The sequence below is a fragment of the Lontra canadensis genome, unplaced genomic scaffold, assembly GCF_010015895.1.
Source record: "Lontra canadensis isolate GAN:19392208 unplaced genomic scaffold, GSC_riverotter_1.0 scaffold117, whole genome shotgun sequence".
Taxonomy (NCBI): Eukaryota; Metazoa; Chordata; class Mammalia; order Carnivora; family Mustelidae; genus Lontra; species Lontra canadensis.
In genome coordinates this window covers 1,563,117-1,578,022 of record NW_022631111.1, presented here as the reverse complement: position 1 = coordinate 1,578,022, position 14,906 = coordinate 1,563,117, and the positions used below count along the sequence as shown (strand labels likewise).

Here is a 14,906-nt window from a genome sequence, read left to right as displayed (position 1 = left end):
ACCCCTACCAGAGAAGGGACATGATGAAACTGAAGCATTTAGCTGAGTTAAGTCACATTTGTTTAAGGAATCAATCCATCTACTAGTCAACTACTTGATCAATGAGCCCTAAGAACACCTGCCCCTCATGTGGGTCTGCACATGGCTCTGGTGAGGGCATCAGGCTAACACAGCATGACCTGAGGCATGAGACACAGACCTGCAACACAGCATGAGAACGGCCTGCGGCAGACTGTCCACGGCCACCCAAAGCCACTGCCCAGCCTGCTTTCTTGACCTTGCACTGTTACAATACCTCCAGGCTGCACTTGGCTTTCTAAGGGGCATTCAGCACTTATCCATGAAAAAGTTCATGACGAATGCACCTGGCACAGTCTGGCAACAGTCTGTCTGCCTGTCTCAGGCACCAACCTGTATGTGTGAGGTCAGAAAGCAGGTGTTACACATCATGGTGCCCCAGTGCCCCCCAAAAGTGGCCCAGAGTTTTTGGACCATTGCCCAGACTGACTCAGTGACTAGACAAAATTGGTGTAGAGGTTTATAAAGTAGGCCACATTGGTTGGCTGGTTTGTAACCTATACTAAGTTGGCACAATGGTTTATAATGTAGACTAAGTTGACATGAAGGTTTATATAGTGGTCACTGTGAGTTTGGTTACTGTGGGTCACTCCTCCCAGCCTGAGGTCCTTTGGGAGAATGTGCAAGAAGGGGTTTCTTGACCTTGACCCCCCCCCCACCTGAAATCCAGAGCCCTGACCCTGGGGCCCCGTTTACATGTTAGCTGGAGAGAATGGAACTATGTCCAGGGCTAGAAGGCAGTCCAGGAGACAATGTGGGTCAGCTTCCCTTCTCTTTAATGGTGGAGGTTCGGTCATGGCTTTGGGGCCTTTCAGGGACCCTGGGCAGAGAGAGGAAAGCCCTAGGGCTTTGAGCTCAAAGGGCCCTGAGAGAGGAAAGTGTCCTCCTTAATCCGGGTGCCTCTGGGGCCTGAGTACAGAAGACCATCTGCCTCCTTCTGGTGGGCCCACTGGGAGGGAGTCCTCCTCCCTGTCCACCCCTGACACCCAGCACCCTACCCACCCCCATCCACACCCTCTGTTACCTGGGTCTCCCTTGCTTCCTTTCAAGCCGTCGGCTCCAGGACTCCCGGGTGTCCCTGGTGGCCCTGTACAACAGATGCCCAGATGGCATGAGGGCTGAGCTCCATGGGTCTTCAGATATCACTCCCTATACCCACCACAGTGCCAAGGACCTCACCTGCTAGTCCAGGGGAGCCAGCAGTGCCAGGCTCCCCCTTGGCCCCTGGGGATCCTGCCACGCCCGGAGAGCCGGGAGGACCCTTTGCTCCAGGTTGTCCTGCAAGTGACAAGGGCAAGGTTGGGTGTGGTCGCAGAGAGCCTCGTTGCCACCCCTCAACACACCTCTCTTCTCAGCAGTGACACGCGTATGTCCTACCACCTTGTATGTTCCCTGGGCAGCTTTAATCAGCTCTCTTTAGAGGCTGTGAACAGGCCTAATCAGCAGGAGAAAAGTTAGAGCCTGAGCAATTTGTTCATCTCGGCCATCACTCTGCAGGGTCTGGGGTTAGGGACCCACCAATCAAGCCTGTTCCTTTCAGGCAGAGCTGAGTTTTAAGAGACCCTGGGTGCTCTGGGTTAACACAACAATGAGATAAAGATAGTGGAGTCATGTCCTGGACTTGGCTTTGCCCAGGAACAGTGGCAGCTCGAATGATACCTGGATTCCCAGAGTTCTTACCTTGATCTCCTTTTATTCCAGGAAATCCAGCTGCACCTGAAAGGACGAGGGACGTTTAGGGATTTTGTGCCCTTATAGCTCAGTCCACCAGGGGGAAAAGGAATAGCTACTGTCTGATGGACAGCCTCTTACCTGGGGCGCCTGGCTTCCCTGAGTCACCTTTAGTCCCCTGGGCTCCGGGGGGACCCATAACCCCTGTGTCTCCTTTCATGCCCATGTCCCCCTTGCTTCCTGAAAAATCAAGGAGTCGTGGTCAGGCACAGGAGGAGGGCAAACCCAGCCGCCAGATCCCACTGACACTTGTCCCACCCAAATTACAAACTCAGACTCTTTGATCTCCTGCTACCTGGTGCCCAGAAGTGGAAGATACAATAGGTGCCCTCTAGGAGCACACCACCTTGCCCCAGAGACAAGACATGAACTTGTGAAAAACGGCCAAGGTCAACTGGCCTGAGTGATGGGTGGGCCAGGGAAGCCAGGCTCTCAGGACCCTGGTCAGCACGCTGGTCCCCTTGGGAGGGACCACAGTCCAGGCTTAGCCAGCGCTCATTTTCGTGTCTGCATTTTGGGTAATTACTTTCCAAGCCTCCCAAACCGAAATCTGAATATTCCAGAAAGTCGATCCCAAATGCTGAGAATAGAGATTTGAAGGTACGGGGGTGGGGGGGTGGCGAGGAGAAGAACATTGCGGCAGCTCGAATTCCTGCCAGGGCTTCAGACACAGCCTCTCTTGGTGCCCGAGGTTTCAAATTTTCCACTTGTCATCTGCATTCAAGGCTCGTCCCAGCCTGTCCTCTCCTCGGTCGTCCACTGCTCCCTCCTCCTTTCTGCCACTGCTCGGTGCATATCAATCGAGGAAGGCTTCTGGCAAAGCAGGGCCTGGCAACCCCTTCCCAATCCACGAGTTTGGTTTTGGAGCCGGCTGTACGCCCCTCTTAACCATGCCAGGCTGGGTCTGCTCAGCAGTAACCCAGCAGTAACCTGCTGTTCTGGGAGCCAGTCGAAGCCCTACCCAGAGCAGCTCGCTCTGCCCTGGGATGGGCTCAGCACTGTGCAATTTGGTTAAAAGGCTCCATTCCCTTACTTTCTTGATAGGGTAGGGGAGGACTCAAAGGGATACCAGCCTTCTCTCCAGTGAATCAGGAAAGGAGACAGAAAGTCCTGAAGCAGAGGGAAAGAATCATGGGTCATGCAAAGCTTTCTGGATCAAAGCTGGGGGTGATCTCAGGGGCAAGGCTTAGGAAGTAGATTCTTTCTGGTTTAGATACTTGAAGGATGATTATTCCTTCATGGGAAACAAAAGAACCAGAGAGAACTTGGTTACAGCTGAGATCTCTTATAGCCTCAGGGGCAAGCCCCAAGGAAGGCAGTTCTCGGGCATTGAGGGTGTCCTCTTTGGCAGAAGGCACAAATGGGATTTGTTAGAAGGGACTAGGAATTACTTCCCTGGAGGAATTGGTTGGTGCCGGATTGCTCTGGCCAGCCAGAACCATCACATGATAGAAATGGCTTGGCTGTACAAGGATTTTGGAGCATGGTCTGGGCCGGGGTCTGTGTGTGGCTGGGCCCGCCATGTCTCCATCAAAGGGGACAGCCCTGGGAATCCCCGAGTTCCTGGTGAAACGACCCACCCACGGAGGAACCCAGCTGTGCCTGATGTCTGAACCTTCCCATCACAGCTAAAGGTGAAGTGAGGCAACAGAGTGTCCCCTGGATCTCCACTAGGGGCATTACCCATCCACTGTGACAAAGAGCACCAAGCCTCAGTACCACCAAAGCAGGACCCTCTTGGTTCCCGCGTCCCCTCTGCAGAATGGAGATTGGGGACCAGTGGGTGAAAGAGATCTTGTGATCTTGGGAGACGAAATTTGGGAAGAGGAGGGGTAAAAACTACTGCAATTCCCCTTGCAGGCCTGGCCACAGCGTTTCCAGTCCCGAGTCCGCCTCTGAGTGCGGGCTTCGTGCCCTGCTGCGGAGTCGCCGTGGGCCTGTGGCGGTGGGTGATGTGGGATGGGAAACAGGAGGGCGTAGACTCTACACGCAAAGCGCAGGCTTGTCACCCCCCATTCTGGGGTGGGAGGGGAGGGCCAGCTTGAGAAAGTCGGGGGTCTCCTTTCCTGTTGCAGAGAGCACTGCAGAGGGCCGCCTTTGGAAGCACCCTCAGTGGTCAACGGTCTAACCAATTGCTTGGTGCAAAGGTTTGGCTCAGTCCTGCCCAGGAGAATTCTGCAGCCCCCGCCCCCGCTCCTGCCCCGCCTCCGTGGCTGTAGCCCCTGAGATCCGCGCATGCGTGCCCGGCTCCTCCTTGGGGTGCCCTAAGGTCTAATGCCTTCCTCCTTCCTTACTTCAGCACGATTGGCTCTCCTGAAACCCTTGATCATCGCTCCTCATTCTATTGATGGGCACCCAGAGCGAGTCTGTTTTCTCTTCCACAAGTGCCTTTTTAATGTTTGAACATGGCTAACACATCCCGGTAAGGGCCCCCTTCCTGAAGACAAGCACCCCAGTCTCTTAAAATGTAAATATTCCTATTTGCAGGTATAGTGCCACACATCTTATGCCTTATACTCCTGTTGTAACTAATCCTTATTAGAGGTTGCTCTTATTATCCCCCTTTTATGGGTGAGTAAATTGAGGGTCAGAGAGGTCGAGTCATTTACCCCAGGTGACCCAGCTAGTGAGCTGTATTAGGACCCCGATGTGTCTGATCTTAGAACTGAAGTCCTTCTCTTTTCTACCTTAAAGGATCACAAAGGCTAACGGCTATCATTCATTTAGTGTTGAACCATGTGGCAGATGGTTTGAAAACATGATCTCTAGCCCTCCTAACTGTCCTATAAGATATGCATAATTTAATTATGATTATTTTAACGGCCATTCTTTTCTGAAATGAAGAAACTAAATCTCAGCTGGTTAAAAATGTGCCTAGCAAGGCATGTGAACAGGTGCAGAGCATGGTTGCGGTCCCAGCCCACTAGCTGGGGTGCCCATGTGCTGCAGCTGGTGGAGCGTCCAACCTTTGCTTTCTGCTCAGGTCGGAATCTCAAGGTCGTGGGATCAAGCCCCACATCCCACTCTGTGCTCAGTATGGAGTCTGTTTGAGATTCTCTCTCTCCCTTTCCCTCTGTCCCTACCCCCGCCATGCTCTCTAAAATAAATAAATCTTCAAAAAAAATAATAACAAGCTCACTAGCTGCACAGCACTGATTCTCCCTATGATACAATACCCCAGAACCCCCCAAGGGGGCCTCAAGAAGCCAAGGGGCAAGGGACATGGAGGTGCTCGGTCATGGCCAGAGCCCCTGGGGCCATGCTTCTCAAAGAGCGCCTGCTAGACTGTCAGGGTCAGAATCATCCAGGCCTTTGAAACACAGACTCTTGGACTTAGAACAAGTGCCCTAAAAAGTTCTGAGGTAGCACCTCCTTCTGGAATCAATCCCTTTTTCCTCCTTGCCAGCCAGTCTCCCCTCCTCCCTTGTGTGCTCCTCAGGTCCCACTGCTGTCCCTCGCCTTCCTCTCATCCGAGCTCCTAGCATGGCCTGTCCCCACTCATCACTGGTTGTGCCTGGCATGAGACTGTGTCTCCTTACTCCCCACCCTCCTGCTCTCAGCTTTCATATTCCTGGCCTCTGCTCACCTGGACAGAAGGGACCTCATGGGTGCTCCCATGAGACTGGTAGGCAGAGCCCAGCTTTGTCTGCTTTGTCCTCAGTGGTACAGAACAGACACACTTCCACAGGATCGGGGCCCAGCCCTTAGCCACCCCCCGCAACACACACAAGCACCGACACTCCCACTGGACCCTTACCTGGAAGACCCAGGTCTCCTTTGTCTCCCTTAGCTCCAGGTTCCCCTTTCAGGCCAACGAGACCCCCATCGCCTTTGCTGCCCTTCTCTCCCTGCTGTCCTGGGGTAGGCAGAGAATGGCCAATGAGGTGGGCTCCCACCATCCTCCTGGGAGGGACTCCTAGGCAATGGGGCAGGGGGCCTTCCAGGAGAAGAGGAAGTCTGGGGGAGGTGAGGTCATCTCTTGGGTGTATCGATGAGGCACAATAAGACTCCAGAGCAGAGGACTAGGGGAGGGCAATGCCCCTCTGAGGCAGCAGGGATGGGGATGGCCGGTTGGGGGATAGCTGTGGGGAGAAGGTTGGGGGGAGCTGGCTCAGCCTCTCGGCCAAGGCATCGCTGAGCCCAAGCAGAGGAAGCACACATTACCAGGGGCTCCTTGTTTCCCTGGAGCACCGTTGGGTCCTCGGAGGCCTGCGAGGAAGGAAAGAACTAGTCACAGGGCTCTCGGCTCCTCAGTCAGCTGATGTTCTAGAACCCCTCAGAAGGACAAGATGCCCAGCTCGAGGTGAAGCGCCTCTCTCTGTCTCATCCGCTCCCCCCAACCCCGCCACACACATACCAGTGACACCATTTCACTCTTCAGAACAAGAAGAAAAAGAGAGAGAGAGAGAGAGAGAGAGAGGAAATAAGAGGCCGAGTTTCTTGGGCACAGAGGTATGAGTAAGCCAACCCTCCTGCTTCCCAACCCTCGGCTCGTGCACACACCCACCCCTACCCACCTGCCTCTCCCTTGATTCCAGGTGGGCCCTGGAGTCCTGGAGGACCTGGAAAGGAAAAGGGATTCAGAACAAAGCCTGGACAAAGAGGAGGAAAAGGATTATAGGGCCAGTAGCCAGAGGCCAGCGTCCGTGGCTCGCCTTGGCCCCTTGGCCCCCTTCTCAGCCAGTGGTCTTGGCAGAAGTGGGATGCGATGCCAAGCCTGCCCAGGGCCCCTTTTGACCTGGGAGACTTGAAGCACAGGAGCAGAGACCCAGGAGCCAGCCCACAAGGTGGGGTGACAAAGCCACTTATCACACCACTATTTGTCCAACGCACTACCACTGAGCCCCAGGAATAAGCCAAACTGTGCGGAAGAAGGAAAGGAAGAGAAGGCAGAGCTCCTTCCTCCAAGAAGCTCAGGGCCCAACAGGTGAACCGCAGTGGTGCGGGTTCAAGGAGCAGCACCGCGCCTTCAGCTACGTGATGTGGTTCAAGTTACTTCTTCCTTTTGAGCCTCAGTTTCCTCATCGGTAGAATGGGCTTAATATACTAGCTCTGCAGAGCGGTCCTGGCGGCAAGCTCTGAACTCAGGCCACCTAGTTTTACTGTCACTCACATACGGTTCTCTCCCTTTCCAAGGGCTGCTTGCAGGTTCGAGACTCACAACAACCCAGGAGGGCGGGACAGCGTTCCTCGTCCTGTCTTAATCCGTTCCAGCTGCTATAAGCCTCAGGGCAGGAGGCCTATAAACAACAAAAATGCATTGCTCACAGTTCTAGAGGCTGGAAGTCCAAGATTCGGTTGCTAGTGTGGTCAGCTTCTTCTGACTTCTTGCTGTGTCCTCACTTGGTGGAGGGGGTTGGTGAGGGAGCATTGGGGTGTCTTTTATAAGGATACTAATCCCATTCAAGAGGGCCCTGCTCTTAGCACTGAATCACCTCCCAAAGTCCCCACCTCCTAATACAGTCACCTCAGGGGTTAGGTTTTCAACACCTAACCTTAGGTTAGGCATTTGCTGGAGATACACTCAGACCATAGCGGGTCTCCACATCCCCATAGAGGAGAACAACTTTCTGGTAGGCATGGCTTTGCCTGAGAGAGAGAGAGATTTGGAGAGAGGCTGGCAGATTCCAGGTCTCTCAGGGGCAAAGCCTTTCACCCATGTCAGGACACCATGATGACAAAGCCCATGACATGCTTTCTATTTCGGAGTAGGACCTCAGTCCAATTTGTGGAATCCATAAGTCTATATCCATCCTGTGTGCACAAGCCTGGGGTCCCAAGGGATGGAAGCAGGATGGGGGACTAGAGTCCCTCTCAGACAAGCCCTAGGAAAGGGCAGTTGAAAATCAGTTCAGGGTTTGACAGCAGGCCCCACTGACAGGGAGGAGACTTCAGCTCCCTCCAGGGTCTGATTCTGCTCCTCAGCCTTGCCTGAGTTAGCTTGATCAAGTCAACATTCCTTGGGGCCTGTTTCCTCATCTGTGAAATGCGGATAATAGCAGCAGCCACATGGGATTAGTGTGAGGGGTCCACAAAACATAGGTGAATGTGCCTTGCATGTAGCTAGGACCACTGCCTTCACCCCACCTCCTGACCCAGGCCTGCCTAGTCCCTGCAGCTCCCAGCCTGTTTCCCACCTCCGCTCCTCTCATTCTTGCACTCCAGCACTAGGTCTTCTTTCTTTGCTTTTCTTTGCTCACCAAATCCCCGTTCCTAACTCATACCCCAGGGCCTTTGCATGTGTGGGTCTCTGCCTAGCATCCGTATTTCCTGGCACCTTCCACTCACACTCAGGTCAAGGCTGAAAGTTCTCTCTGGGAACCTTCTGTGGCCCGTGAGGGGGTTAAGTCCCCTCATGCTCTCCTTACCTAGGGAGCTGCCCCAGTCTCTCAGAGCACAAGCCAGGGCTGTAACCGAATCAGCTTCCCTGATGGCAGGGATTCTGTCTTTTTCTGTCTGCATTCCCAGTGCCTGGGGAGGTGTCAGCCTTGAGATGCTTTTTGTAAATGTCTGTTGAGAAGTCTGGAACACAGCGGGGAGGGGCAGAGAGGTGTGGGTGGGTTCCACACCACCGTTTCCCAAACTTGACTTAGGTGCAGGATCCCCTGCCCCTACCAGCACTGTTTTGGAAGCCTGGGCCAGAGGGCAGTTTCAAGGCAGGCTGCTTTGGGGCCAAACCCATCACCTCTGGGCCCTGTACCCAGCCATCCTCTGGGACACACCTATTGGTCTCCAGGGGCTGGTGCAAGAAAACATGCCTTTGTGGGAGCCTGACCAGGCAAGGCAGGCCTTGGGGGAGGGGAGAGAGAGGGTGGGCCTCCCCTGGGTGGCCCAGGGTGGTGGGGGAAGCTGGGAAGGGGTCCAGGGTGAGCCCCAGCTGCTGGAATCAATTTCCTGCCTCTGTTTTCTGGTCTTCAGAAGAGAGACAGACAGAGACAGAGACAAAGAGGTAGTCAGAGACTACCGTGTCTGGAGAGAGACAGGGAGACGAAGCTGTAGATTACAAATACGCACACACACACGCACACACACATGCATACAGGTCTTCTTCAACTTACAGTGGGGTACATCTCAATAAACAGAATAGAAATTGAAAATATTTTCAGTCAAAAATGCATTTAGTACACCTAATCAACCACACATCACAGCGCAGCTTCGCTTCCCTTAAAGATGCTCAGAACACTGACATCAGCCCACAGTTGTGCAAAATCATCTAATGCAAAGCCTGTTTTATAATAGGGAGCTGCCTCTGTCCCGTAACTTATTGACTCCTATACTGACAGTGAGAGCAGTGTGGCTGTCTGGGGACAGAGTGGTTGTCAGCGGATCAGTTGTTTGCTCTTGGGAGTGCCTGGCTGAAGGGGAGCTGTCCTCTCAGGATCATAAGAGAGCATGCCCCACCCCCACCCTGTCCCTAGCCTGGGAGAAGATCGAAATTCAAAATTTGAGGACGCCTGGGTGGCTCAGTGGGTTAAGCGTCTGCCTTCGGCTCAGGTCATGATCCCAGGGTCCTGGGATCGAGTTCCACATCGGCCTCCCTGCTCAGTGGAGCCTGCTTCTCCCTCTCCCTCTCCCTGCTGCTCTCCCTGCTTGTGCTCTCTCTCTCTGACCAATAAATAAATAAAACCCTTAAAAAAAAATACTAAAAACAAATTCAAAATTTGAAGTATAGTATCTGCTGAATGCGATCACTTTCGCACCATTGTGAAGTCAAAAAGTCGTAACTGGAGCCGCTCTGCATCAGGGGCCATGTGTGCATTCACACAGAAGGAGCCAGAGAGACAGAGACAGAGGGACCAAAGGGAGGCTGCTACCCGCCTGGAGGTGAGCTGGGCTCTGTGTCTGGTCCTGGAACGCTGGGCCTGGGGCGGAGGCTAGAGCAGACTTTCAACGTCAGCTAGGTGGGGGATGGATACTAAAGAGGGCACTTGCTGTGATGAGCCCTGGGTGTTGTAGGTAAGTGATGAATCACTGACTTCCACTCCTGAAACCAATATTGCTCTGTATGGTAACTGAAATTAGCAAGCACAAACAACATCAGACGAAACACTGGGTTGAGAAGAGGTGTCAGCCTCTCCTTGGAGGGAAGCAGCCAACATCCATCCGGCTGGAGCTCCCCAAGCGTTAGCTCCTTTAACCTTCCCCACAAAATAACAAAGCAAATAACAACAACACGGAACAACAAGGACACAATTGAATACTCACTCTGAGCTGGGCACTGGACTACACATTTTTACATTCATCCTTTTAACCTCACTTCAATCCCAGGAGGTCCTATCATTATCCCCATCTTATAGCGGGGGGACACAGAGCTCAAAAGTGTTAAGTGACTTGCTCAAGGCACCTGGTTCCAGAGAGAGCCAAGGTCTGTCCCCAGGAGAGCCAGTGATGCAAAGGGACCCTCATGTCATCGTGCAAGGCTGCCTCGAAACTCTCCCTCGCCAGTAGCATGTCTGGGCCATCCATGAATAATTACGAAGCCAAAGAGTTCTATCCCAAGAACAACGTGCAGAATTATTTTCAAGGTGACATTCCAGCCACTCCGCTGACAGAACGCGGTAGGGGTGAGTGTGTGTACATGTATGTGCATGAGCGTAGCCAAAGCTGTGTGTGTTCAGGTAGAAAGAAAAAGCAGTGAAGGCACAGGTGTTTTCCTCAGAGAGCACCTGCTATCATCGGACATTTTTTTGCACATCTCTTCACGTGCATCTTATAGCCACCCTGGGAAGTGAGCAAAATTATCTCCATTAGTTTTTATACAGCTGAGTCGCTGAAGTTCCAGAAAACTGACATCACTGGTCCAAAGTCACACAGCCAGGAAGCAGTGGGGCTAGGATTAGAACTCAGGTCCCAGAGGCTGCCCCTCCCGTTATGTGCTCTAGGAAGCATGAGCCGTGCACCCCTGGAAAGGATCACAGACAGATGGGGGGACATGCTCCGTGTTGGGTTAGAGGTATCTGGAAGCAGTGCTTACTGGAGACGGGGGGAGCCCTGCGCCTGCAGCTGGAGTGCTGGGGGAGAGGGCACCTGAGGGGGACACCCTTGGGCTGGCCTCTGAAGGCAGCTTAGATTTGGTGGGGTGGGGAGGATGGGGAAGCCATTTCCCACTTCAGGCGAGGAGAGGGTAAAGGCCCAGAAGCCAGGAGTCCCAGCACGGTCAGGGAACAGAGAGACAACCTAATGGAGGACCAGTGAGTTTGTGGGGAACTTTGGGGACCCATGGAAGGTAAGCTGGGGTAGGGGTCCAGAAAGGCATAAGCCCAGGAGCCCCTGGGGCAAGGCCTCGGTGAGCGGGCGGGGTCAGAGGGGAAATGAACATACCTGGAGCTCCTCGTTCCCCTTTGACCCGGAACAGCTCTGCAAGGGGAGGAGAGAGGGCTGTAGGCTGGGCTGGGAGGGCATGCACCCAGGGCACCCAGCTCTAAGTTGGGGGACTCTGCCCTCCAGCTGAGCAGCAAGGGTTTCAAGTGGTTGGGGGATTTGGCCAACAGGAGCCAAACACCTGGGTATTTTCCAGGACTGAGCTTTGGAAAAAGCCAGATGTTTCGTTGCAGCTAGTGGTCTGCTCCAGGGAGCCATAGATCCCTGGGAGCTGCGGAAGTGGGGAAAGAAAGTTGAGACCTCCAGAGTTTACCCTATATTGTCGGAAGACTTGGGAGCCCAACCCCTTCAAGAAGAGCCTCAGGTTAAAAGCGGGGCCCCTCGGGCTGATCACAACCAGCTCCGCAGTATATCAAGGGAGGGGGTGAAGGTCCCTGCGTCTGAGTATCTGAACATCTGAGCCTGGGCGCTGCCCATCGGTCACAGCTGTCCCCTGTCCCTGCATCCTGGCTTGGCCTTCATCTGTGCTCACTGGGAAAACCACAGCCTCTGGGGAATTCCCCCACTGGGACCCTGTGCCCATTGAGTACATGTTCCCATGGGCACAGAACAGCGGTCATGGGATCAACCTTTAAACACTAACTCACTCCAGACCTCGGGGCTGGAGCGCCACGCAATAGTGAGGTCACACGTAGGAGCAACTTTGGCCCAAATTAGTCCTTCCTGTTCTGGCACAGCCAGTCTTGGGCCCCGAGAAAACCGAGGGGAGGGGGATCCCCAGTATCTCCACCTTGGGTTCCATTTTCTCCTGCCCAGGGCCCTATCTTCCAAGCTGCCACACTTCCCCAGCAAGCCCACCACCCTGTCCTTCTGAGGTCCCTATGTGGCCCGGTCTTCTTGTTGCCTGCGGTTAATCTCTAGACATGGAGCCAATATTAGTCATTTGCATAGGAGTGATCCTGGGACTTGCCCCAGGCTCTGTGTTTTACCCATCCTCCCAAACATTCTAGATCCACCTCATGCCTACTCCATATGGCTCTTACTCCTTTCCTTGGGCCCCAGGATTCTGGAATGCTCTCCTTGCCAGGGAAGGGGATTTGGACCTAAGAATCCGCTTGCCCATGAACCCGCAGCCCCTCCTTTCCATCCCCTGAGGAGTCCTGGTGCAGAGGGGAAGGGGCCGAACCTGGGCTCCGAGTGAAGTTGTCCACCTTCCGTAGCAGGTGTTCTTGCCTGGTGTGGACCTGGGTGATCTGGGCCTGTAGGGCCTGCAGCCCCAGCATGCCCCCAGGGAGGTGTGGGAGGGGCATGGACTGGAACAAAGAGAAGGACGGATGGTCCTCGGCGGCCAGCGTTCCATTGAAGTGAGTCTCCAGCACCCAGAGCCGCTCCTGCAGATTCAAAACTGGACACCCCACCCCCACCGCAGAGCCTTCTTTTAGGGGGACCTCATTAAAGCTCCAGGCATCTGAGCACATCCCTGACGTTCTTGTGTTATATATGCATGACTTCTGAGGGTCCTGGATACCGAACGCGCATTTCATGTTCTGTGAGGACCTAGTGTGAGCACAGAGTTCTTTCTATATCCTGCATGTGGGCAGTACACACTCAGGCATGACGTTACATGTTCATAGAATATTCTTGAATGGCCTGGGGATGTACCCACAGCATCATGATCAACCTTCAACCTTCCTTCAGGCTCTGGCATGAACGTATGAAGACCAACATGCTGGTCTGATGTGATCACATGTGGCCTGAATATATGTGTGACGGATGTTTATAGCAGCTGGGCACACAATGTTCTTGGGTGACCTCAGTGTCCGCAGATGGGAATGTTTCGTGACCTTAACATTTGGACCGGGAGCACTTTGCAAGTAAAATCATGTTAATATGAACATTTTGATCAATAACATCCCTTCCTGCTTAGACACGGGGAAGTCTTGATGAAAGACACACAGAGCAGACCCATGTGAAATTATTGCATTGTTCACTTCTCTGACATACACAAGCTCGCATGGTCTCTCTCTCTCTCTTTCAATCTGTCTCCATGTCTCTCTCTCTGTTACACACATACTCTCCTGTTCACTTCCCCCCCACCAACCCCCATCCATGAGACTACCTGGCTACTCACGGACTAAGAACCGCCTCTCATCAGGCAGGTAGCAGTGACCCCAGGGCTCTTCACTCAACCTGAGCCCTGTATCACCCCAGGAGGCACCAGACAGGACCAGACCTCTTTACCTTTCACCACCAACAGCCCAGTACCCGCGGTGAGCAGAATCAGGTAGATGGCCACCATGACCATGAAGCAGTTCACCCCCCTTCTCTTCCTGGGGTTTGGATCTGAAACACAACACCGGCAGAAGGTGGCTGCTATAGGAGGCAGAGCCCGGGAGGTCCCAACTTGTGTGGGAATCCCCTCTCTGTGTGAGCAGATGGCTCTCAGGGAGGTCGAGGATAAAGACACAAAGTCCCACTACCCCGAAATCCTCCCCCCGGGTCCTCTCCTCCTCCCACAAACTGAGAAGAGCCACTGTTGGTCCCTTGCCGGTGGGGCTGGGCAAACACCCGCGCCCCCCACCATTATGTGGCAGGTACAGTCCTGAAACCAGGTGCACTCTCGATGCCCCAGCACAGCGCCTGGCAACAGAGGGCTCTCAAGAGATGTTTATCAAGTGAATGAATGAATGAACAGACTTAAGTTTCACGACTTTGGGAGAACGATTGTCACCAGTTTATCAACTCCAAGCGAGGTTTGAAGTTGAAGTACATATTAGGTGATGAGACCCTGATCTGGAACTCAGATTCGGGCTTTTGTTTTCTTTTTTCCTTAGATCATTAATTATACATTAATAATAATAATAATAAATAAATTGTTTCATTTTTTCCTTAGATCATTAATTATACAAATGAAACCTACTTAGTATAATTTATCAGACAACACAGCATTACAAGGGTTAATAATCTTTTAATCGGGGACTTCGGGGGACCTCAATTCCCTGGCATCCTAACCTGCTGACATAAGTTTTGCTGGCTTTCTGGGGTGTGGCCTTGCTCTCAGCCTGCTTACTCATGGAAACTGACAAACCCATACGTACACTGCTGGGCAGACTTTTATTTTCTTTCAATTTTACACAAATGATATCATATGACATATAATATGGCTCATTTTTTTCTGCAATGCATGATTTCCCATGGACATTCCTCTTGTTTGTTTGTTGTTGTTTTGTTTTGTAGAGAAAGATTTAACTCTCCTTTTAATAGCTGCCTAAGAGCCCTTCAAGACAAGAGCCACAATTCATGCAGGCATTTCCCCATGGGCAAGCTGTTTCTGGTGTGGGGCATTGCAAAGGAAGCCACCATGTAGGGGCACCTGGGTGGCTCAGTGGGTTAAAGCCTCTGCCTTCGGCTCAGGTCATGATCTCAGGGTCCTGGGATCGAGCCCCCCATTGGGCTCTCTGCTCAGCGGGGAGCCTGCTTCCTCTCTCTCTGCCTGCTTCTCTACCTCCTTGTGAGCTCTCTCTCTGTCAAATAAATAAATAAAATCTTAAAAAAAAAAAAAAGAGGCCACCATGTTTCTAGCACCAACCCTCTCCAATACCAGCTGTCTCCCCATTTCAGGGCGTCCAAAGGCAGGGAGTCAGACTGTAGAAGGTCCTGTGTTTCCCAGCACTCTTACTGACAGAGCACCTCCTCTGTGCCAGGCATTGTCTGATACGGTCTATAACGCTTCTGGCAATCCTGGCAGGTAGATGTGAGCGTCCTCTTCTACAGAC

The 14,906-nt window shown here is 53.0% G+C and overlaps 1 protein-coding gene across 1 annotated transcript in view; it reads right to left on the bottom strand.

Moving 5' to 3' along the window:
- MARCO (macrophage receptor with collagenous structure) overlaps positions 1-14,906 on the bottom strand; it is a 37,468-nt gene that overhangs the window by 10,346 nt on the left and 12,216 nt on the right. The window contains exons 2-11 of the mRNA XM_032840911.1: positions 13,372-13,473; positions 12,317-12,535; positions 11,131-11,166; positions 6,327-6,371; positions 5,974-6,018; positions 5,567-5,665; positions 1,891-1,989; positions 1,759-1,794; positions 1,258-1,356; positions 1,103-1,165 (exon numbers count right to left, since the gene is read on the bottom strand). Coding sequence (XP_032696802.1) covers positions 1,103-1,165; positions 1,258-1,356; positions 1,759-1,794; positions 1,891-1,989; positions 5,567-5,665; positions 5,974-6,018; positions 6,327-6,371; positions 11,131-11,166; positions 12,317-12,535; positions 13,372-13,473 — 843 coding nt within the window. The remainder of the gene's footprint in view (positions 1-1,102; positions 1,166-1,257; positions 1,357-1,758; positions 1,795-1,890; positions 1,990-5,566; positions 5,666-5,973; positions 6,019-6,326; positions 6,372-11,130; positions 11,167-12,316; positions 12,536-13,371; positions 13,474-14,906) is intronic.